We start from the raw sequence: 25,106 nt of genomic DNA, 5'->3' as shown, positions 1-25,106 counted from the left end.
TGAAAGTGACGACATGGTTTGGACAAAACATTAGAATCGAAGAAACTAGCCAAGAGAGTATTACCCAAAGGAAATTTGTAGAAATAAAAGTTCAAAGGGTTAAAAAAAAGAGAAAGCACAAATAAGGGAAATATTCCTCAGTTGAAAAAAATATTTTTTCAAGTCTTAGAAAGCCACAGGGTTAGAGATATCAAAGAAGAGTTCATTGGAAACCTATCTCAGGTAAATATGCTCTCAGATTCAGCAGATGATGAGGTGTGGGTGGAAAGATGGTGAGGCATATGCAGGTAGATCTCCTGACTGCCATGTTCACATATGTTGCTCTCTAAGACGGGACCATGAAATGCTCACCCTTCCATTCTGATCTCTCTTTCTCTCTCTCCAGTTCTGTGGTAGGACTACAATTTGGGCTTGTTGAGCAACAGACATCTTAGACAAACACATTCTCTCTTTGTGGTCCTCTGTGTCTTTCTCTGGTACTATTGGATTCACCTTTCCTTAAACCTGTTGAGGCCATATGAATTAAAGTTATCAATGTAGCCTAGCTCAGATTCACAAAGCTCTCCTTCCTGGGAGATTCTGGGCTTATGACCTACTGACAATATAGAGCTACTGGATCTCTCTTTAAAATTGTTCTTTGTGAATTTCCTTGTTCAAATACCCCACAGGAAGTAGAGGAGCTACTCTTGGGTTCCTTTCTATAGAAGTTGAGTAAGGTGCTCCCTCACCCCTCAAGGCAAGTGAGAAGGATTCAGCCTTGATCTGTGTCTCCAGGAATTTGCAGGAGGCAGAGAAATTTAAAAACGCAAGCCTGGAAAGTCTAGAGAAGATGACTCTGTTGGGAGCCAGCTACATGCTCTGACAGTGGGACCATGAAGAGGCATGGTTCTCATGGTCCTTTCTGAGGAAAAGAGGAGCTCAGTTCTTCTTAAGAGGTTCTCTTTTCAGGAGGACCATTTAGATGGATGAGGTGTGGACCTCCTTGAAACTGAGGGACTAAGAGGGAACTGGTAAGCAGTCAGTTGGAGTTCTTGCATTAGGGGAACTTCATTTGAGAGATTCTCTCTGAAGAGGGGTATCTCTAAAAATCCCACAAATGTGACTCATGCAATCGCCATATCTGGGAGACGTGAAGGATCTATCATAAGAAGACTATTTCTACTCCTTACCTCCTTCTCTCCTTCCTCCACAAACTGGAATTAGTTAAAAGTAATATGTACTGATCGGAATTAGAGAAGTACGGATGAGAGAAGAGGTTGGCCTCACCCAACTTCCTCACTACATATTTTCCAGTTTTAATATATAAGCTCAGGCTGTTAAATATTGAATGAGAACATACCACTGCTGCTGGAAGGGACTCACATAGCTCTGGGGTTTATCTAAGACTTAACCTTGGGGAAGGAAAAGGACCATTTGAGAGAATAGGTTTGAAAAGGAAGCAGGAGAAAAAGCAAATGTGTTTGGATTTACACTACCAATTCCATCTATTTTAATAAAGCAGGTAAGATAAAGAGGTTTTAGAGGTAAAACATCTTAGACCTGAGTAAGTATAATCTGGGAAATAACCAAGATGATAAAGATAAGCATGGAGATAAAATGATAGCTATGCTAGAAATATATGTATAGATTTATTTATACTACATTTAAATATATTTATTTGAACACATTTATTTGAATACACACACACACACACACACACACACACACACACACACATATGTATATGTATATACTACGTTTCCCTGAAAATAAGATCGAGTCTTATGTTAGTTTTTGCTCCAAAAGATGCATTAGGGCTTATGTTCAGGGGATGTCATCCTGAAAAATCATGCTGTGGCTTATTTTCCAATTAGGTATTATTTTTTGGGGAAACACTGTATATATATATGAGTGACAGGAATACTTGGAAGAAATGGAAAGGAAACAAAATATATCCAAATACATTTTAACTCCAGAGGGAAAACCCTGTCATCTCTACAATGCCATATAAACTTAGTAGCAGTATTTTATATAATATGACGTTAAAGAATGAACAAAAGAAGTAAACCATAAAAAAGAAACCTAAGTAGAATTGGAGAGGAAAGGGAAAGAGACTAGAAGCTAAGTGGAGGAAGTAAAGGAAGAATGTAACAGAAATGAAAAGTTGCAGAACCCCATGTAGAGAATGGTGAGTCACTCAATATTTCCATCCTTTACTGCACAAACTCAGTGTGGTACATGCGCTGATTGAGTTTGGTTTAAGTAACTATATTTCTCAGACTTAGAACTGATGTGATACTAGGACTCTGTCTTCTGCTTAATTGACTCAAATTTGCTCTGTCTGTTTCTCCTTTTTCTGTCAAGGGCTATGTTCATTAGTTACAACAAACCTTTCTAACGCTTTCTTTACGTCCTTCATTTACCACTTAGGGCTAGCTTGTCTCTGGCCACATATCTCTGTGCTGTATCCAGGTTCCAGCTTCTTTTCTTGCCAAAGGGTATCAGGTTGACAAGAAGACAAATGGAGAGTCTGAATTTTCCTCCTTATTTGAGGAAATCAGTGACTTTGAATGAAAACATGTAGGGCAGGTAGGCAGATTGCTATTTGTTACCCATAATCATTCTCTGTTCCATAGGAATAGAGTTACAGCTGGACCAATGGCTGCCTGATTAGAGATTATATTTTTCAGCCTCACTTGCAGCTAGCTCTGGCCATGTGATTACATTTTGGCCAATGGGATATGAGCAGAAGACTCTGGGTTTTTCCATTAAAAGAAATATGTGGGTGATCTCCCTCTCCATTTATTCCATCCCCACTGTTAGGAGACAATGGCAACCAGATCAGCTTTCTTGGCCCCAGAGGGAAACTATATGTTGAGAAAGGCATGTACTTCCTACCACTTCTGGACTGTTTGATGAAAGAAAAACAGATTATGTGATTTAAACCACATATACATGTGGTTTACATGTGGTTATCTCTTTGTTACAACAATTCAACCTATACCATAAATACACCATTCGTTATGAAGCCCATAGGAGACTTTGAGGCTGCAGCACAGAGAGAGTCTTGTAGGAAGGTCAGGTCTGCAGTAGGGCTCACAGAAGCTCACATTTATACTTACTGTTTTGGAGACTGTTTGTTTTACATATGTGTCTTCTCTTTTCTCCTTCAAACAGAAAAGAAAATAATCATTTATAAATGATAAATAGAGTTTAGAGTTATAAACAGATTTACAAGCTTTACATGTCAGTAATCCTCAGTTATTTCATTTTTAAGTCCTCCTTCAACTTTTGTGGGGCTAAATCCCCATCTACCAATACAAATCTTGGTTTTGTCATGATACTGAAGACAATAACAGCAACAAAACAACCTACATTTACACAGTACCAATCATTTACAGAATGCTTTTACATATTCTCATGAAGTTTTCTCATTCACAATAAGAAAAATGTAAAAAGCAGCTGAAATCAGGCAGAAGCTGACAGCAAAAGAGGAGGAATGTCAAGGACATCAAGGAATAGCAGATTCCAGAGATCACCAGAAAAGTATACATCATGAATTCAGAGGCTTGCGTTGGAAAACTAAAGCTATAATCCATGTTTTTAATAATGAGAGCTTAAGAAACATGTGGAAGAAAAAGAAAGCCATCAGAGAAACAAAGATAAATGTAGAAGGAGAGTAAAAGAGATTAGATGTTTCAGACATTAGAGTGAAGGGTATAGACTATAGAAAGTAGAAAGGGAAACAAGAAAATTTAAAAATAGTTAAGAAAGATCAGAGAGAAAATAATCAATAGATGATAGTGGACAATCATTGGAGTTTTCAAGGGGGAAAATACAAATACTTGAAGAAATACTTGGAGATAAATTTAAGGGAAAATTCTTGAAATTATAATAAAAAATTGAATATACATATCATAGGTATGCATATTTTCACCTTGTAGCAGAAAAAATTGACTCCAAACAGCCAACCCTTAGATATATTCCAGCAAATTCACTAGACTTTAAAGATAAAGAAAAAAATTGAATGGGAAGCCTCAGCAAAAAGACCTAGTCATACTTTCAAGGGAGGAGCTCTTATTGGCTATAGAGTTTTCCACAGCAATATTTAATGCCACAGGAAAGTGGAAAAAAACCTACAAGATACTTCTAGGAATAATGAGTGAGCAAATTATTTCTCAGGTATAAATAGCAAAAACAAGTAGTTTTGAATAGGAAAATACTGGAAATATTGTTCCTGTGAGTCCTTATTGAGAAAACTACTAGAGGACCCACTTCAGCAAACCAAACAGGACTGGAAAAATTTTGACAAAAGGATCACAATGAAAGTGGGGCATGAAATGACAAACTAGAATGTTAAGCATACATGCCCTGACAATACGGAAATAGTGTAATGATAACAAGAAAAAAAGTGGGGGGAAGGTAGAAATAGGGGTGGTAGAGCAAAGTCGTTGTCTGTTTTATAGCTAGGAGTCACATGGTGATATTTGGACTAACAAGGAGTATGGGCATACCCTATTTCATTGCACTTTTTTCCAATTTTGAAAGAAGTTCTACTATTTGTAAAATGCTATCAAATGGCATCACATGCTACAGATTTATGAAAGGAAGAGATTGATCAATGTGGTAAACTTCATTGTTCTCTTATTTTAAAAAATTGCCACAGTCACCCCAACCTTCAGCAACCACAATCTTAATCAGTCAGCAGCCACCAACACTGAGGCAAGACCCTTCACCAGCATAAAGATTATGACTTGCTGAAGGCTCAGGTAATGGTTAGCATTTTTTATCAATAAAGTATTCTTTAATTAGGATATATACTTTTTTTAGACAATGATATTGTACATTTAATAGACTACAGTATAGTCTAAACATAATTTTTATATGCACTGGGAAACCAAAAAATTTGTGTGACTCACTTTATTGTGATATTTGATTTATTGTGGTGGTCTGAAACCAAACCCACAATATCACCAAAGTATGCTGTAGTCCTTTTATTTCTGAATTAATTTTGCAAAGTCTGTATTTTTTTGCCATGTGGCCACTGCTCAGTTAGTCAGCTAATGATTGGAAAGAGATTTCCTTAAATACCTAGAACTATTAAGTCTCCTACATTTTGCCAAGGGGCTCTAAGCATATGTTGATAGATGCCTTCAACACACAGCTAGGCAGTTTACAACTCCACCTTAGCTCTCACTTCCTGCTTGCCAGAGTCTCAAGGCTAGCCAGAGGCAAATGCTCAGGGCTTTTCTAGGTCTTTCCTGAGCATACACACAGCCGTAGGAGCGTACACACTACTTTCCTAGACATGTGTGTGGCTTTCTAGATGTCAGTAATATGTTGGAGTTTTATATATATGTTTATATGTAATTTATTCATACTTATCTACTAAGTGTATTTCTACATTATATTGAAAATTTATATACTATATAATTAAATTTTATAAATAAATAAAATACAACACATATATATATATATATATATATATATATATATATATATAGTGTTTTGTGTGTGTGTGTGATAATATATGTATTCTCAGAATTCACGCATTTTTGAACACCTCCATTGCTATTAGCTTAGTCCAATCCACCATCACACTTGCCAAGACCATTGCAATAGCCTCCTTATGGATCTCTCATCCTATCCTCCTAAAGTCTATTTCCCATGTGGATTCCAGAGCAATCTTTAAAAAACATAATTCATATCATATAATTCCTCAGTTCAAAACTCTCAAATGCTTTCTCCTCTTACTAAGACAAGAATCCAAAGGCTTTACCATGACTTAGGAATTCTACATGACCTTGAAAAACCATTTCCCACTCCATTCTGATTACTTCCCCAGCCAGTGGCCTCCTTGTTATTCTCCAAAAGACCATTCACATCCTGTCTGTCTTTCCACTAAGGTCTTCTCAGACTCAGCTTTGTGGTTTAGTCTCTCACCTCACTCAAATATCCACTTATGTGTCGGTTTGTCAATGAGGCTCTCTCTGAACACCCTATATAAGATGGCATGTTTCTGTCACTCCATAAATCATTACTTTTCATTTTTCTTTACAGTTTTGTCACCATCTAAAATATTATATATATTTATTTTTGTCTTGTCTATGTCCCCCCAGTAAGCTCAGTAAGATTTTGTTCCCTTCTTTGTCTTTATTGATCAGCTCTAGCAACAAATATGAATCTAAAACAAAAGAATAAATAAATAGTGAGATATATCATATTCATAAATTGGAAAAAATTCAATATTTTAGAGATGTTAATTTTTTCCAAAATAATTTTCTGTAATTTCAACAAAAATTCAACAGGGTTTTCAAGGGAACTTGACACGATGATACCAAAATTTATATGAAAGAGCAAATGACTATACTAGATAAAACAATTTTGAAAAATAAAAATAAAATTGACAGAAACTTGCTTTTCCATATATGAAGATATTATAAAGTTATAGTACGTATAGAGTACACTATGTATTGATGCAGAATAGCTAGAACAATGGCTCAGACTAGAAAACCCAGTAAGTGCAAAGGTCCTGATGCAGAAACTGAGTTTATTCAAGGAGGTCAGAGTAGTGAATGAGGGAAAGAAATGTAAGAGATGAGACTTAGGACGTAATCAGGAGCAGCTTAAATAATACTTTGTAGGCATGGTAAGGAGTTTAGACTTTTTTCTGGGTTCAACTGGAAACCATTGAAAGGTTGTGCAGTCGGGTGACAGACTGTTGAGTGGAGAATGAATTATAGGTGGCAGAATGGAAGCAGAATGACCAGTTAGGAGGACTCTGCAGTATTCCATATGCAAGATAATGGGACTTGAACTGGGATAGTGGCAGGGGAGATAAGGAATGGACACGTTAGATATACAGTTTTGAAACTTGATGATGAGTGAATGTGGGGGGGTTAGGAAAAGGGAGGAATCAAGCACACCTTCAATTCACTGCAGCTACACTGCAATGGGGGAAAAGATATTCATAGTAACAAAGAAATCTGTACAACAGATAAAAAATTTTTGAAAAAGTATAAGAAAATCCTTAGTGGAAGACTCATGTGGTCTAAATAACACATGAATAAGTGGGTATAAATCTGTGTCTTCCCCAAGTTAATCTGCAAATTCAGTGCATTTCTGAGCAGAAGTCCCAATGAACTTGGAAAGGAGGTAGGGGAAATCTTGAGTTGATTCTAGAATTCACCCCCAATGAGTCATCAGGATGGCGGTACCTTTGAGCTCTACTTTGTTTTCTGTAGCCCCTTTGATTGCAAACCAAAAAGTAGTATATAAATAGGTAAAGGCACTGTGTGATCAAAGTGGTGATTCAGATCACAATATAATTGTGGAAGAAATATTTTAGTAATTCCCACCTCACATATACACAAAGAAGCAACACCTAGGGGTTATAAGATGTAAACAGTAAAAATGATCAGATACTTCAAACACCCTAAAATCAAATATAGAATAACATTTTCAAAATCTTCAGCTAGAAATGGCTGCTGTAAATATGCTAGGAGACCCAAGAATTAGAGAGAAAAAGCTGACCAATTCGACTACCTACAAATTTATAACTTCTCTAGGACCAAAGATCCCACTAAGAAATCGAAACAAAAATAACAAATAGGACAACCTACTAGCAACATATATGACTAAGATTTAATAGATATGTATATCTTACCTAAGAATTTCTAGTGAGCAATAATAAATAGTTACTGTTTTTTTAAAAAAAGGATTTCTATATTCATTCAGCATGGTAAGACGAAGACAAACACCGCAATAGGAAACACTGACACAGCATGCTATGGCGAAGGGTTCTATGAAGAAGACAAACAAATGACCAATAACAAATGAAAACTGCTCAGTCAAACTAAAAATGAAATAGTGTATATTAAAGCACCCTTAAATACAACTTTTTTTATAGCTCTTAAAAATGTTAAATGTATTTATTGTCTAGGTATGAGATATTAATTTTAAAAAGCAAGAAGAGGAAAAGTATGCATAGAGTTAGTCTATTTAGAGAAATAAAAGTATAGTCCAAAAGGTACTAATATATGCATAGAAAAATTCTGGAAAGATATACACCCATATTTATAATCAACATATAATCTAAAATCAGAATAAAAAGCAACATGAAGAGATGAGCATGTTGAAAAAAATAGTTACTTTAAAAGACATTATTTTTTTGTTTTACAAAAGGTATAGAAGAAAACTGATAATAAACTTTAGCATTGAAAAATAGTTCATTTGTAACACAAAAATCAAGTAAATTGTTATTCACTCTTACTTCTTTTCCCACTGTGTTTTTCCAAAGTAGAATTGCATCCAGTATCCATGATATCTAGAAAGTAATAGGTGGTGGTCAGAGAACTGTAATTTATAAATAAAAGTTACAAACCTTATGACAATTCACATTGTGGAAAGCTTGAGTTTATAAGGATGTTCTGTGTATTGTTTCTCTGTCTTCTTCTAAAGGAATCAGACAGGTACAAGTTGATGTCTAAGGCCTTTATTTCTCTGAGACTTTGAAAAGAACCCTTCGTAACTTATGTGCAATGGTTTCATCATTTATGAGACCGGGATAGCAAAAGTTATCATGTTCAGACTTTAGATTTTTTAAATGAAGAATAAGATCTCATTTGCAAAAGTTAATGAGAAATCACTATTAAATCAATCGCATGCTGGAGGGCATGCTTCAAAATTACATGTTGAGTTTAAGAATAGTTATTTGAGATCTTTTTCCTAACAAGTAGCAGGACCACTTATTTGCCTTTTGAGGCATTTCCAAGGTTGTGACAAAATGACACTATTATCTTCCACCAGAAGAAGAGTTGGATTTCTTTGTTCTGTAAACAAGGTTGGAAGTCACTACATAAGTCCAACACTTTGGTATTGATATGCTAAAGAGTAAATGAGATACTGCCTTTGTTTGTTTGTTTTTTTAACCAGTGTATTTCTACTACATCTTCCATGTACAACCAACAGGGCCCATTCTGTTCAACACAACTGTAATCGTGATCTCTGGCCTCCCTGCTGTTCCCCAAAGGGTCAGATCAAACAAATGTAGAGAATGGGATTCTGACATAGACTAGACTCCTTCCTGGTTGAACTGTGCTCAGTCAGGCTCCGGTGCAGCAGGAAACGGGAACTCTGATTTCAGACTGTTCACATCCTGCGGCCCGGGCCTGTGACTCTCCCCTTCATAACTGAGTCACTCCGTGCTGCTGAGCCATCTGATGTTGTCCTTAAACCCTGATCACGCATCACTGATGTGCCCAGGATCTGTGGTATCTGCTGAACCACCTCCACCCAGAAACCCTCAGTGGCCTTACCCATCATATCAGATGCTTGGCTACTTTCTGTCCTTGCTTCTTTGCCTCTTGGCACACCTTTTGAAAAACACATGACACAGGAACACTTCTCATTTCCAAGTCCTCAGAGATCTGCTCCTACATTATGATTTGTAAAAAAGTTTTATTTCCGTCCCCCTGCCCTCCAACCACCCTCCTTTCCCTCACTCCTACATCAAAGGATGGCTCTACCTCCGAAATCTCTTTATCTATTATTGCTCCTCATTGTCCCTGTCCCTTCCTTCCAACCTGCTTTTTCTCTTATCGTTTCTCTGCCCCAAATCTGTATCTCTGTTGTTTTTTTAATTTTTCTTTTTTTTAAATTTTTTTTTACTTATTTTTTTTAAATTTATTGGGGTGACAATTGTTAGTAAAATTACATAGACTTCAGGTGTACAATTCTGTATTACATCATCTATAAATCCCATTGTGTGTTTACCAATGTCTCTTGTTGTTTTTTAAAATTTTTTCTTTATATGCTTCTCCCATCCATTCCTTAATGACATTTTTTTACAAACATTTGTATTTACTTTATGTGATGTTACTGTTTTCCAGAAATATTGTTACATTTATATGTCTACACATATGTATATATAATTCAATTATTAAAATAATTTTTCTAAACATTCCATATAATTACTCTAATAAGCTAAATTTTGCCAGACATATTTCCAAATGTTGAAAAACAGAAAGTGAACAACTCTTTCCATCGACTCAACAAGTTTGCTAAGCTTCTGTCATGTGCCAGGTGCTGAATGGACACCAGCAATGACACAGGACACAAGCCTGCTGAAGCTCGTCCGTCTTAACAGGAACCATGAAATTGACACATAAAGAAGTGAGCATATTGAAAGATGAAGAGTGTTAGGACACACACTGTACAGGATACTCGAGGGGAGCACAAGGCAGGAAGAACTACCCTAAGTTTGAGATGTGAGGTTTTCAGAGATTGTTATCACTTTGGTCAATGTTGCTCAAGCAGTAGTTCTCTGTAATCAGAAGTGTCTGGATGCTGATGGGAACCACTTTGAGCACCTCTTGTAACTACAGAAGTCAAACATGACTTGTACTCATCTTTCATTATTGGTATATTTTAATAGTTTTATTTCCTTTCTTAAAATGTGTATATATTTTTTGGCACCCTCTGTATCTTGGGGATTATCCTTCCTCCCATCCCCACCAAACCCCCATCTGGTGATATTTGGATTCCATATCCACTTAGAAAAACTCCAAACTTACTCAGATACCTTTTCATTTAAGACCCCAGCCTACCTTCTCCATTCTTTCTCCTTTCATTATCTACTCAGTGTCACCTCCCTCCATTCAGGAGCCCGGCTCTTCTTTCTCTTTGGTTTCCTCAAGCCTGATGACGTAGCCCTAATCTGTGCACAAGTCTGTCTCTGTATGAGTGTGTGTTCATTTGTGTGCACATGTCCAGCAATGCTTTTGGGGGAGGTAAAGGGAAGAAGGAAGAGCTTTTCCTCTATGCCTACAGGGAAATAAAGATAACTGATAAGTAGCATCAGAATTGCCTTCTCCGCCACTTGCTAACAGGCTGGCATCTCTTCTGACTCTCTTCTATTCCTTTGAAGAGCTTTGAATCCATAGGACACTGAAGTGAAATAAGGAAATGACGGACAATAGATGGTGACCAGGGAACACACTTCAGTGTGGTCATGTTGAACTATGTTCACAGCTCAGGTGAGCTGAGAAAAAATACACCTACTGCAATGACTACAGCTCAGATCCAAGAGGTCTTTGCTCTGTCTCTTTCTATCCAGCCATACTTCATTCTCTTCCTGTTTCTCAGTTTTCTGCTTGTTGCCCTGCCTTACACATGTCTATCTCCATCTCTTTGATTCTGTGTTGTCTTCTCTTTTTTTTATCAATGATATTGTAAATATCTGGTTATTTTTATTTCTCTCTTCATCCCTTTTAGCCTTGGTGTTACTATTATTCTAGGTGTTTTGTGTACAATATAGCTGGCTCTATTCCTGCCTCTTTGTTTCTTCATGATTTTCATTTTCCCCTGTCTGTCTCTATATATACATACTTCAATATCCACACCAATATTGGTGGTTGTATATCTACCACCAATATGTATACACACATATATGTGTGTATGTATACATATACATATATAGTTGTTAAATAAATTTTCTTGCATCAGGCACTGATACATTTCCCTGTGAATATGCCAGGTCCCTTGGAACTCCTGTTTGGAAATTGTTCATGTGACATAGCCCTTATCTTCCTGCCTGTTACATACAACAGTCACCTTTCTTGACCCTTATCCATTTGTACATCAATTTCTTCATCTCCAAATGGGGACAGCATGAGTTAGCCTACCTAAGTCTTAAGGATTTTGTGATGACAAAGTAAGATCTTATTTGGCAAAGTCCTTTAAAATAACATGATACAATCCAATTACAATGTGATGGACATCTGTCAAAAACTATACTAAAGTTTCAGAGTGATTGATCTGAAGCTTTTATTTCTGTCTATAATTACATAGCAGGGCCAGTTATTTTTGAGGCTTTTACAATTACAAATATTATCAGTGTCAATCAATATATCACTACAAAAATCTAAGATCGTAGTAAAAGAAAGCATGACAGTAAGAATTAAAAAAGACTCATCATTTTGGTAATTATTTTTTTCTACAACAGAGATACACAATTACATACATTCAGTTAATACGTTTAATCCTGGTGAACATCAGCTTATAATAATTTCCTGCCTCCTTCCATTTTATAAAACGTTGAAAGTAGTTCCCAGGATTAACTGGATACAAGGTAGTCATGGCGCTCAGAATAAAATGCATCTGGAAACAATAGCTTTTAATTCCTGACATTCGCAGGCCAACGCTTGGCATCCTAATCTTCTTTACCTGTCCCATTTCTTAGGGCTGAGCTAGAAGTGTCCTGAGGTTCTTCTGCATCAGTCAGTTCTGAACTGTCAGTACTGCTGGTCCCTGCAGAAAGAAATGAAATTCCATAACAGTCTCAGTGTGTGTTATAGGAACCAATCCAACATGAAATTCTTCAAAAGGAAAATGGAAAAGGGAAGCTCGTGTAGGAAGGAGTAGAAATATTCCTACCACTAGGCCACACTTTGGCTCCAACTGCCCTGTTGGTAAGGTTGCTCCAGGAACCAGCCCCAAGAACTGGGGTTAACTTTGCTGTGGAAGGCACTCCCGTTTGTCACCATCATTACACTTCTTACCCTTACCACTTGTCTGCACATACTTCTGCTTCCGGCTCTGCTTCTTATTGGGGAACCATGTAAACAACATTTTGAGGATGTCAGAGCCTCCATCGCTGGGCTCTCAGTGACTGCGCGCCGCAGAGAACCCCTCCACCCCGGGAACCACTTCATCCGTTATGTGAGTGAACAATAAACTTGTATGGCGCTTGTGCCATTGAACTTTCACATGACTTAGTCCAGCCCATCTATAATGTATAAGGTGCATCATCCAAAATCCCTACAAATTACTTTTTAAATTTTAAAGTATATAATAAAAAATTTGAATGAAGCTTTGTAGCAAAGAAAACCATTTGTTACATCAAGAGTTGTTCATTGCTCTTACGTCTTTTCTTATTGCTCGTCGTCCAGGTAGATTGGTGTCCAGTATTTGCAGAATCTGGGAAATAAAGGGAAACACAACCAGTAATCTATAATGAAAAGAATTGTAAATCTTATGTCTCCTCACATTGTAGAAGGATTTGGAACATAAAGACAAGATGATGATTATTTCTGTCGGTTCCCATCTAAAGGAAAGAGATCAACACGAAATGCAGCAAAGACCCACAATCCTTTAGCCCATATACAAAAATCAAAGCAGTTTTGAAAACCAACATTTTGCCTTGGTTTGTAGCTAACTAATCTGGCAGTGAATCTGCATTTGAGCTTCCATGAGTCCCTGTAAAACGTTTATTTATCACACGTGTGAATTCCCGCAATTTGCTGCAGAAACATTAATGCAATATATTTAAGATCGGGATTCTTGCCCAGACCCTGTTGGGTGTTTGTAACACATAGGATGTAAACCACAGTGTCTTTCTAAAACAATAAAGCATCATTATTTTACATCTGCCTTCAGAGGTTTTGAATAAAGGATTATGGATGTTTGCTAGGGGTCAAGTCTGCCTCTTCTGGTAACTTTCCATGTGCGATGTGTATAAGATCCTTATTTGTTTATCATGGAGTTTCCCCATCTGTGGAATGAGGGAAGAATAGTTATCTGGCCTACATTTCAGGCTGTTGTAAATGTAAAAGGGTACCTTTTTTGTGAAGATATTTCCAGATATCACTGTATAAGTCAATCTCATTTGGGAGTCATCTGTCGAAAGCTATAAATTAATTTGATGGTAACAACCAGAAGCTTTCACTTCTGTTAATAAAGAGTATGACCAGAATCTTTTGAATTTTGGGACAAAATCAATCAATGGCAGGCAGACGCTGCTCTCTACGAAATAGGTGGTGAGTAGGGGTGGACATTACTCTATAATCCAATACTTCCAGGGATAAAATGACTGAGAACATGTAGTAAGACAGCACTGCCATTCAACTAGGGCCATGTTGTTAAGCCTGAATTCATAATGATTTCTTTCTTTGCCATTTTCAAAATGGCCACATGAGATCAATGCCGACAAGGGGCTCCCAGGTGTGGTGTGTGCTCAGAGAAACAGGAGCTCTGAACTGAGACTCCTGATGTTCTGGACCCGGTGATGGCCGTCCTTACCCTTCTCATCAGGACCGCTTCTCAGTACATAGCTACAGTCGGGGAGGGTCTCCTCTTCCTCACTGAACTCCGAAGAATCTTTAGAAAATCTCACTGCAGAAGAAGCAAAGGTCCCTTGAAGGTCTCAGTGTATGACAAAGGAATCAACAGAGGAAAAACTTGGGAAGCAATAAAAACCCAGGTCAATACTGTCCCTCTCTCAGACCTGCAAGATCTGCCTTTTGTATTCACTTGACTGTCCCTCCTTAGCTGGAGGCTAAGATATTTCACTCCTAATGGGCATGTCTTTTGTGTTCTGGCCCTCTGTTTTCTTATAGCAGATTCTCTTTCTTCTTTTATTTGTACTTTATAAATTTGTTGTTGTTTTTGTATCTGCATTTGTATTGATTTTTAGCTCTGCTTCTCTCCCAGGCAGTGTTAAAAGTCTGTTCTTGAGGAAGGCAGATCTCCCACTTTGCTGCTTCCCAGGTTGACTTTGTGAAATAGAGCCACACCCTTCTGTCATCTAATATCCTAGGAATGTTTACTTGAAAAATATTTAAAATTCTATTGTGTTTGTCTTTGACTTCTTTGTGTTTATATGTTACAGCCATTAGCCTAAGTAACTAATACACAAGTTAAAATCCACACCGGCTAAAATGAAAACAAATTCATATTTTACTTTGAAAGACATAAAAAAGAGTTAGAATAAATATCTTGCAGAAAACACTGCTCACTTATAACTATGAAGAGTTCTTATTTACTCTTACCCCTTTTCCAATGTCTTTCACTGCTTGTAGGTGATTTTGTGAAATGCATATGCTCTGTAAAATAAAAGGGAAGAAACAGCTATTTACACACAAAAGTCTTACAAATTCTATGACAACGCACATGGCAGAGAGGATTTGTGATAATACGGATGTTGAGATGATCATTTCCCTCTCTTTCCTTCAAATGAATCCAGTTCTGGTGCCCAGGATCATAATGCTGGGTTCCTATTGGCTCTCCCTTTAGCCTCTGTGTGAATTTGTAAATGACCTCTAAACTTACTATCCTCAGTTTCCTCATCTATAAAGCTGGGATGACTTAGTTACCCTATCTCCCTGTTAAGGTTTCTGTGAAAGCAAAATGAACCTTTATTTACAAAAGCCCTGTGAAAAATCACAATGTAAGCCAATGGTTTAACTATCACTTGGGATTGAGAGCAGTTGTTCTGAACCTATTTCTCCATCAACAATTAAATAGCAGCACAAATTATTCTTTGAAGACTTTCTAAGTTGGTGACTAATGACAAAATTACAAACAAATAAAGGAATACGGTGCTTACTATGCTCTATAGGATATAAAGTATATTGCTTGCAAATAAGTACATTATTTCAACTCTTTAGCATTAATAGATATGCTAGTACATAGTAAAAAGTCATTTTATTAGAATATTTTTGCTACATTTTCAATATATCAATGAATTGGGCTCCTCCAGTTAAACAACAGTTTATAATGCCTTCTTATCTCTTTCCATTTCCCAATAGGGCTAGAGATGTTATTGCAGAAAATGATATCCTGGAAGTAATAGAATCAAGGTATATGGAGAATGTAAGGATAAGATTCACCAGGAAAACAGAGCCCTAAATTTAGACATGGGATATTTGTCATCCAGGAACGCAATCTTAATATTCTTACCTGGTTCAGTCTGGGGTCCTGAGCAGGTGACTTCATGGGTCTCTCCTCTCTCACTTGATCCTAACGAGTCAAGGTCATTGACCTCTGCACAAGGAACAAGACGCTCTAGGTGTCTCAGTGTGTGACCTAGGAACCGATTCAGCAGGAAATTCCCAAATAAAACATGGAAGAATCCTGAAACCCCATGCAAAGCATGGCCTGCACCCAGGCCACCTTGGTCTGCCCTTCTCAGTCGCCAGCCTTACAGGTTAGTGATGCTCCATTTCCTGTCCCCAGAGGAGACATAATTCACTGGCAGGGGCATCTCTGCTCTAGTTGAACCTGACCTTCCTACACTTGTCTCTCTTCTGCCTCTTACCCCTTCTGTTGTCATTTCACACTTCCCACGTCTGCTGTTTCTCATGCCGGGAGGCCTTGGAAATCTTGTGTTGGAGATGGGGAGCCTCCTCCACCCCCGGGTGCCCCTTGAACTGTTCGCAAGGCTGAGAAATATTCCTCTCTCGTGTCTGTTCCATAGACCTATTTTGGAACTACATTTAGAGTAGTTTGCCTGCCCTAAGGCACAAGTTAGAATGCACACTAAAAACTGAGCAAATGTACATTTTACTTTCAGAGATCTAGTGGAGTAAATAGAATGAATGTATTATTTGAAGTATTGGTCCTTTGTAATGTCAAGATCAGGTAAAAATTTTATTTGTTCGTAAGTCTTTTCCTAGTGTTTCCAGAAATAGGTTTGTTGCTAATGTCCTTTGAGAAAGTAGGAAGGAAAAACAAATCACCAGTTTGTGCAGTAAAGAGTGACAGATCTTATGGCAACCCATGCAGCACATAGGATTGAGAAAACAACAGTTTGATGACCTTTTTGAGCTCTAATTTTACAAAGGAAATAACGCAGAATCCAGGAAGCTAGTCTTGTCTTTCCCTCTGTCTCCATGAGACTTTGTAGAGACCTTGAAACATTTATGTGATTGTGTTTTCTCATCTAGAAACAAGGGTAACATGTCCATCCTGCTTGCCCCCCAGGGTTATTGTAAAGGAAAAAGTAGATATTGTTTGTAAAGGTCCTTTGAAAAACCACTATGTATGTCATGACGTCCTTAAGAACTCTGTCAAAAACAACACTTTGGGTTTCAGAATAACTTAGCCATTTCTACTAACAGAAAAATAGATGGATGAGTTGTCTTGTGACGCTATTCAAAGTTTGTGATTAAATGAGAATATGACTTTCTAATAAAGGAATATTTAGCTTCCTCTTCTTTGTAGAAATCACTGTAGAAAACCAACACTTCATAGGCAGAGAAACTAGTTAGTTTTGCAACAAACTCATTACGTTGCTAGCTTATTGCTACTATACAATCAATATAGGGTACATATTAGGTTGGTGCAAAAGTCATTACGGTTTAAAAGGTTAATAATAATTGCAGAAACCGCAATGACTTTTGCACCAACCTAATATGTGGACTAAAGGACCCATCGATTAGTAGGCCTCACTCTCAAGAATAAACTATATATAGTATATAATGATTTCTTATCCTGTATTTCCCAAAATGATCCAATAAAATAAATGCACAGAATGAGATTCCAGAATAAACTGGATTCATGGTACAGAAGGGGCTCAGAACCAGATGCCTCAGTAAACAGCAGCTCTTAACTCAGGTTCCTGCAGCCCAAGCCTCTCTCTCCCACCTCCTTACCAGGCCTCCTTAGTTCCAAGGTTCTCGGGGTCTCGTCTCCATCACTGGATTCTGAGGAGTCATCACTGCTGATCACTGCACAGAGGAGCAAAACCCCTTAGTTGCTCAGGGGGGCGCCATGGAACCCACAGACAGGAAACCCCATAACGAGTATCAGGAAGACCTGGAAGCTGTTAGCTAGGTCACCCAGGTCTGTGCCTGAATGTGTGAGACCAGCGGTTGCTCCAGGTCTTATGCAAAAGGTGAAGAAATTCATGCACGGACGTCAGCTTTGCCCATCCCGCACCTCTTCCTACTCCCACTCTATTTTACCTCTCTCTTTTACTCTCATTTTACTTCACTTTCCTCTTAGCTTGGCTCATTTCCCCTAAGTATGCCTGTCTTTCTGGGGATGCTCTCTCTTTATACCTCTCTCTGTCTTTATATGTCTCTTTCTCCACCTCCTCTCATGAGTATCTTGGCTCTCCAATGTTTTCCCCTTCTCTTTAATTCCTACCCCCATACTTTCCTCTCTTGAGTCTCTCAGACATCAATACTTACATCTGCCATTTCTGTCGTTTGGTAAATTTCCAATTTCTGGGAACCCTCTTCTGCTAAATTCCCTGCATAAGGCAGTGGTTTGCTTCCCCTTCTGCCTCCATCAAGGTCACCTGGATCTCCTCGGTGGACCATGATGACATGTCCCAGACCCTAGCCCAGTACCTGGGATTCACATTGCATGTTCTTTCCATCAGCCTTACCTATTATTTCAGATGCCTGGAGACACGCAGTCCTTGCTTGCGATTGCCTTTCAACTTCTGAATGAAAAAATGGCTTTTCCTTCTTTATATCCACCAGTAGTACAGAACAGGAATTAAGTTTGATTCCATGGTTGGGTAGCTCCGCTCCTGGACCAAATTGTAATAAATGAAGAATTTTATTTGTCTCCCGCAAAAGGATTGAGCACCCCTCACTGCCATGAACAAGCCCTTCTTCTCTTTCCACTATAGGAAAAAGCTTCTCTCACCCCTTCCTTTCCTGCAGCTCAACTCTGTCCCTTCCTTTGTGCCACTCTTAACTTTGGATTTATTGTTTTCATTTTTGTTTTTACTTTACTTTTACCACACTCTCATTCTTTGATGATGATGATGATGATTATTTTTTTGCCTTTTCAAAAATAAAAATTATAGTTGGAGTGAAACATACATAAAATTGGTAACTTATAAATTTGGAATTATCACAGAGGAGGCATATCTGAGTAACCATTACTTTGACAAGTACTAGGTGATTACTAACACCCCAGAAAGCCTATTAGTGATGCCTCCCACTAACTGTCCCCACTGATCTTGTTCAAGTGAAGCATCACTTTGATATTTAACATCACAGGTGATTAATTTATCTAGTTCAGAAATTTATATGAATTTGTTTAAATGGAATCATGTATTCCCCCCCCTTCTCTCTCTTCCTCCCTCCCTTCCTCTCCCTCTGCCTCTCTGTCATTTGGTTGTGGGAATTTGACTTATTTTCTCAACATTATGTGTGTGACAGGCATCTGTGTTAATTTTGTGTATTTATTTTCACTGCTGTATAATATTCCATTATAGAAATTATCCATTAAAAATAAAACCATTGGAAGATTACATTGAACAGTTTTCCAAAAACTATGTAATCTCAGAGATTTAGTTAAGAGAACTTGGTAAATTCAAATAACTCAAAGGAGTTTGGTTTGTGGGAATGTGGCATGAGGGAGTGAGAGGAAAGGAATGGGGAAATATGTAGCTGTGCGGTAGATGTCTTTCAATACTCCACACCATGCAATGTTGACCAAATGCTGAGGCCACAAAAAGGTATTGTGTTTTCAACAGGAAAGCCGTATGACCTGCTTTGAACTTTTGAAAGATTCATTGAGCTGAAGTGCAGAGAACGAGAGCCTGGAAAGAGGCGTATTTTTATCTGAGAGGGTTTTGGGGCCATTTTGATCATCATGAATACCTTATCCTTCTCAATGTATTATGAACAGCCCCTTGTGTCTTCTTTACTGAGACTGTCTCCTCAAATGAGACAGTGTCTTGATTTGTCTGCTCTCTACCAATTCTTCATTGTCCTTTGCTCATTAGCTACATAGTTCTCTTTGTGTCTCACCCCATTTTTGTATTCACTGATATTCATTTCCCTCTGTATCTTTCTCTATTCATTCTCTTTTCCTCTAAATTTTTTCAATCACTGTCCCTCAGGCCCCAGCAGGTCTAGGGAGAGGCAAAGGAGGTCCCTAGACACAAGAAGGTGCCAAGAGGGAGAGCCTCCTTATTTGTGCCCTAGGGTCTCCCATGCCTCACTCTAGACCTGGCCCTGTTGTCTCCTACCAAAGTTTTCAGTTTATCCTATCTCTGTTAAGTTTCCTACTTTCTTCCATTCTATTCCTGTTTCTTAATTATCAGTGTGGCCTGTGTATGCCTCTTCCGTATTAATTTTGTCTTTCCATAAATTTCCCTTATCTCAAGCATTCAGATCATCCCCAAAGCTCTTCCCCTGTGCCTTTGTTCACCATGTCAAGTCCCTCCACCTGCCCCTTCATTTCTGAAGGTCCGTCACCTGGGCTTCCTTACTTCCAAAGCTGACCAGCAGCATCATGCATGACTTCCATGTTTCTAACTTCTAAAACCAAGTGGCAACTTATTTCTTTTCACCAACTGCTCAACATGGCACTGTTCAAATTCCATGTCAATTTATCTGAAATCTATCTCACTCTTATACTTTATTTGGTGTTCCCCATCCATCTATTCTATGGTCTTGCTCTTGGCATTCTCTCCCCAGGGACATCCCTCCAGGAAAAGATGAGCTCTCTTTCACTTCACTCCATCTCACACCTGTTGAAAGCAGTCAGAGGTTATGTGCACAAGGTTATGTGTTCTGGGTGGTGTTAAGGTGGGTGGGGGAGATGGTTGGTATGAGACAACAAAGGAAAGCTTTTGCTCTCGTAGATAAACAAAGATATAGTTAGGAAATTGGCAAGACAGGTGATAATTACTTTCTTCATCACAGGGCAATGGTCTGGGTGTCTCTGATCTTCCACCCTTATTATTCACTTCGATGGACACTTGTTCGCAGGAGTCTGAAAATAAAAGACAACAGGTGAGATTCAACAGAGCCTCGCTCTGCCCTGTTACCATTTTGTTTCACCTCACCCAGCTTCTCTTTTCCTCTTGTGCTCCTACTTGTAGCCCGTCTGCATATATTGTCACCTTCACCCATGAAAGTGTGCTTTATTGATTCCACGTTCAATCTCCCCGACTTCTTTGGAATTTTGTTTTTGTCTCTCTTCCCCATGAAGCTCTGTGGCTCTTCATCCTTCATTTCTTAATTCTTCCTTCCTTCCCACTTTCCTTCCTTCCTACCTCCTTCCATCTCTCTCTCTCTCTCTCTCTCTCTCGCTCGCTCGCTCGCTCTCTCTCCTTTCTCTTTGTTTCTTTCTCTCTGCAGGTCTCTCCTATCAATATATCAGGCTCAATTCTTGCAAGCTGTGTGTCTATGTGATTTCCCCTTCTTTGTTAATAGGTGTCTATTTAATTCATGCAGTACTTTTTTGTCTACCACCAGCAAGTACCCCTTGGTCCCCACACTCATGCAAACGTAGTCACTCATCCTTACCTGCTGGCTCAGACTCTTGGGCACGTTGTTCACTTGCTTGTTGGCTTTCTAGTGTATCATTGTTGCCACTGGTTGTACCTTTTCTCCTTGCGTTCATCTGCTCTGTTTCACAGAGGAGCTCTGAGAGTCCATTTTCAGGTGGGGTTGTACCTAAACCACGTTTTGATTCATAGATATTTTATGTGACTTCTGCATCAATCAGGGTCCAACAGGAAAATACAAATCTCTCTAAGCTTTTAAAGCAGAGGAATTTAATCCAGGACATTGGTTACACAGTTGATAGAAGTGCTGAGAAGCCCAAATGGAAGAATGTGGCAACTTAAAGAATTGTCAACAGGAAGCTATGGGAGGGACAAAGGGTGAGCTCCTGTGCTGAGGTCACCAGGTAGATAGAAAGTGGACCATGTATGTCCTGCTTGGTGGTAGGTGGTGTCATGTGAGATGCAGCTGCTACCAGAATTGCAGGCTGAGGCAGTGGTGGGGAAATGTCCAGCTTCTCCCTTGCTCCTAATGTCTTGCTAGCAATGTCTCCCATGTTTGGAACCCAGCAGAAGCCAGCAAGCAAGAGAGCTGGCAGGCAAGTCTGCAGGGGCCAGTGGTCAGAGAGCGAAGGCAAAGCAGAGCAGGAAACAATAAGGAATGAGTCCCTGTGCAAACCATCCAGGACCAACACAGCCCCTTCCCCATGGCGACCCCCTCTGCTCATTATGGATCCAACAACCCGTCCCACTCAGTCCCACCAACCTCAATCGCATATGAATGGATACATGTTTTTTCAGTGCATTTGGATTTTTTCAGTTAGTGCCTTTTCCTAAGGATAGTCATTTATGTAAAGTATGACTTAAAAATTAATTCCCCCGATTCTAATATAGAATGTGGGCCCTGGTGTGTGTTTTGGCCACATTCCCAGTTCCTAGGAGCCTCCTCTTTGGGTGGTGGGCATGAGACACATCCCCTCCCTCATCTGTGCATGTCAGTCAGCTGTCCCTGCTGGGTCAGACTCTTGGACACAGTTATTGGTGGTTTTTGTGCATTCATGTGGGTTGTAGGTTGACATTTCTCTCTTTCTAGTCATTGCTTCCCTTCACTGAGATGCTCTGGGATTTCATTTCCAGGCAGGGCAGCCCCCAGGCCATTTAGTGAATTATAATGTCACTACAATCTCACCCCACACCCTCCACACACACCCTGGATCCTTCTCCTCTGCTCATTACTAGTAACTTTCCTTTCACTCACCCCTTCCTCTTCCCACCAGTTGCACTAGTAGGTAAACATTTAACATGGATTCGTGCATTTTAAAAGACATTTTTAAATGTTAACTTTTTAAATAACTGTGATTTCAAAAGTATAACTATGCTTTCAAAAATCACTCTGAAAGCTATTTCTTTTATAAAATGTATTACTAATTTAGAACATTCTTTCTTAAACAACACATCCCACTGGAAGCTACATAGTGGGGACTTTCCACGGTGCCCGAAGTTCCCTGAGACTCTGCCATGTCTCTCATTTCCAAACGAGAGCCATGGAATAAAGACATGACGTTCATCATAGTCTGCTCTAGGGATGGGGACCCGGGGCCCTCACTTTATCTTCCTGGGATTGAGGCTCCTATTGCTTTTCTTCCCGTTCCATGACCAGGGGGATAATTGAATCCACAAAGGACATACGTGAGCAGAGAAAATCCCCAGTTTACTGTAGTGGTTAACGGCTCAGACTGTGGCACCAGAATCACATAATAATGATCATTAAATACAGGAATATTAACAAATGCATGGAACACTGAGGAAGTACCAGGATGAGAGTGAATGCTTGACGTGACACAACTTGTTTAAAATCCATCACCCTGTGAGGTGGGTACTATTATCACATCCATTTTATAGATGATGAAACTAAGAGACAAAGATCGTCAGCCATTTCCCCAAGGTCACAGGGCAGAATCTGAAGCCAGGCGGTTGCTCGCCAGTCCTGCTCTGATGCTGCCTCACATCACAGCCCAGTCCCTCGTCTCAGTGGGTGAACTTATACAAGCCGCCGACTCTCTGAGCTGATTCTTTGTCCTCACAATAGTGTAGATGATATGCCATCATTTTGAGGTGTTGGAGAAGATTAAATGAAATATTTCCTGTGACTGATCAGAAAATTAACTTTTATAATTAATGTCTTAAATTTATAATATTTTAAATAATTTAATAACATTACTGAGGGTTCTAGATTAAGGGAAGGTCAAGGGTACAAGCAGTGGTTATTGGCTGTTAAAGTACCAGCGCTTTTTCAGAGGCCTGTCTGGCGTTTGGCAGGCAGGTCCTGGCCTGCTGCCCCAGGGCTGATGGGAGAGGGTTTGCTCGGGAGGCACTGTGTGCAAGGTCCTCTGTGAGGGGCCCAACAGGTGAGGGACCCTGGCCCAGGAGGAACACACGCCCCTCCAGTCCCCCACCACTCTCACTGCAGCGCTGCCCACCCACTGCTGGATGTGACCTCCAAGCACAGAGGCCTTGGCTGGATTCCAGCAGGACAGAGGCAGAAAACTGTGAAGCCTGGAGCACAGACAATAACGTCCTGGCCCAGAGCCATGAGGAACTGGCTGTAAGTGTGTTTAAGGACTGTGAACAGAGCGGATCTCCCAGGCAACCAAGAGAATGAAGACCTAAATAATTGGAGAAATTGAGTACACAAAGACTGACAGTTCTGGGCAATTAGAACTAAAAGGAAGCAGCCCTCCCACCACTACACCTTTAGAATTGGACAAGACCAGCAAAGGATCAAAGAACAGTCAACAGGAACAGACCATTGTCACGCCAGGTGTTTGTGTACATCCAGGAGAGGGACTTTTCAACAGTTCCTAGGGGACAGAAATTAGAGGTTTTTTTCAGAAATTGAACTATAGGCTGTGCCATTCTCCCCTAATCTCTTTCTAATTTTTATAAAGTAGAACTTAAAAACCCCCTCCGGGTATCAATATAGAGCTCATCTGGACCTGGGAGAACCCACACGACTCTTGCCATCACCTGCACCCCTGGCTGAGAGGACATCAGCCAGGCCATCTCACTGTGTGTCCTCCAAAAGCTACCCAGACTGGCAATGGCTTTTCTTGTCGCCCACGGCCATAGCAAACCTGCCTTTGTCCCCAGAGCTGCCCCTGATAAGGTAAGTGGCCTTACCTTACTTCCTACAAAGTCCTGGTGCCTCGCTCCCCACCCCTTCACACCATACCCTCCCTCTGCGTCTGTTCACTCTCTCTTGCTGGCCTTTCCCTGAGCTTCAGGGGCTGATTCTCCTCCACTTCCTCCAGCTCCTGGTGTTCCTTCTGTATCTCTCTCTCTGCATATGTTTCCCTAATTTGGTCTCATGTTTCTGTCTTTTCCATGAGATGACCTGGGTGTGTCCAGGGCTAAGAACACAGGCTCTGGGTTCAGAATGCCTGGGTCCATCCTTGCTCATTTGCCCCACACACCTGGTCTCTCTGATTTCATTTTCCTTATCTGCAAAATGGGCTCATAAGTAATACTAACCTCTAATGGCAGCTGTGAGCAGAGCACTAAATCCACAACTGTCAGAGGATATGTTCAATAAGTGAGCACTTAATAATAGTTATTTTTATTGTGTTTTCTACCCTTTTCCTTGTCTTTTCTTTCCCCTCCTTCCCTTCTCTCAAATTACCAATATCCTCTTCTCCACACCTCTACAACTTCCTGTCATCGTTCTCTAGATGACCGCCTGTCTCCTTAAACATTCCTGCTCTTGCACGTCATCCCCACAGTTAAATCAGTTCCTTCTTCTATGATCATCAAGGGTCTCCTCTTTGAGTTGACCTTGAACCCATAGTTCTTAGCCCTTCACAGTTTCGTGCTGATGGTCTCCTAAGGGCCCTTGTAAATCACAATTACTTCCAGGTCATCATTCTCTTTAAATCTGGTTTCCTGACTCGCACCCTGGGTTTCTGTTTTGTTGAATTGGTCATTGGGTCAACAGTGGCTTGTCATAGCCTCGCCTGCAGGATCGGCCTCTGGTCACGGGCTCATACAAACACCCCTCCCTGCCTTCTCCATGCTCCTCAGTGTTTCTTCCCTG

General features: G+C 39.6%; 1 protein-coding gene across 1 annotated transcript in view; it reads right to left on the bottom strand.

Moving 5' to 3' along the window:
- Window positions 1-25,106, bottom strand: part of SP100 (SP100 nuclear antigen) — a 69,920-nt gene that overhangs the window by 20,855 nt on the left and 23,959 nt on the right. Inside the window, exons 5-17 of the mRNA XM_074314727.1 lie at window positions 23,824-23,877; window positions 21,039-21,188; window positions 20,419-20,502; window positions 18,152-18,298; window positions 17,412-17,486; window positions 15,718-15,843; window positions 14,808-14,861; window positions 14,059-14,151; window positions 12,904-12,957; window positions 12,205-12,288; window positions 9,297-9,353; window positions 8,252-8,305; window positions 3,102-3,146 (exon numbers count right to left, since the gene is read on the bottom strand). Coding sequence (XP_074170828.1) covers window positions 3,102-3,146; window positions 8,252-8,305; window positions 9,297-9,353; window positions 12,205-12,288; window positions 12,904-12,957; window positions 14,059-14,151; window positions 14,808-14,861; window positions 15,718-15,843; window positions 17,412-17,486; window positions 18,152-18,298; window positions 20,419-20,502; window positions 21,039-21,188; window positions 23,824-23,877 — 1,077 coding nt within the window. The remainder of the gene's footprint in view (window positions 1-3,101; window positions 3,147-8,251; window positions 8,306-9,296; window positions 9,354-12,204; window positions 12,289-12,903; window positions 12,958-14,058; window positions 14,152-14,807; window positions 14,862-15,717; window positions 15,844-17,411; window positions 17,487-18,151; window positions 18,299-20,418; window positions 20,503-21,038; window positions 21,189-23,823; window positions 23,878-25,106) is intronic.

The sequence above is a fragment of the Rhinolophus sinicus genome, linkage group LG01 (assembly GCF_036562045.2).
Source record: "Rhinolophus sinicus isolate RSC01 linkage group LG01, ASM3656204v1, whole genome shotgun sequence".
Classification (NCBI taxonomy): domain Eukaryota; kingdom Metazoa; phylum Chordata; class Mammalia; order Chiroptera; family Rhinolophidae; genus Rhinolophus; species Rhinolophus sinicus.
The sequence above is the reverse complement of the archived record's forward strand: the minus strand, read 5'-3'. Positions and strand labels throughout refer to the sequence as shown.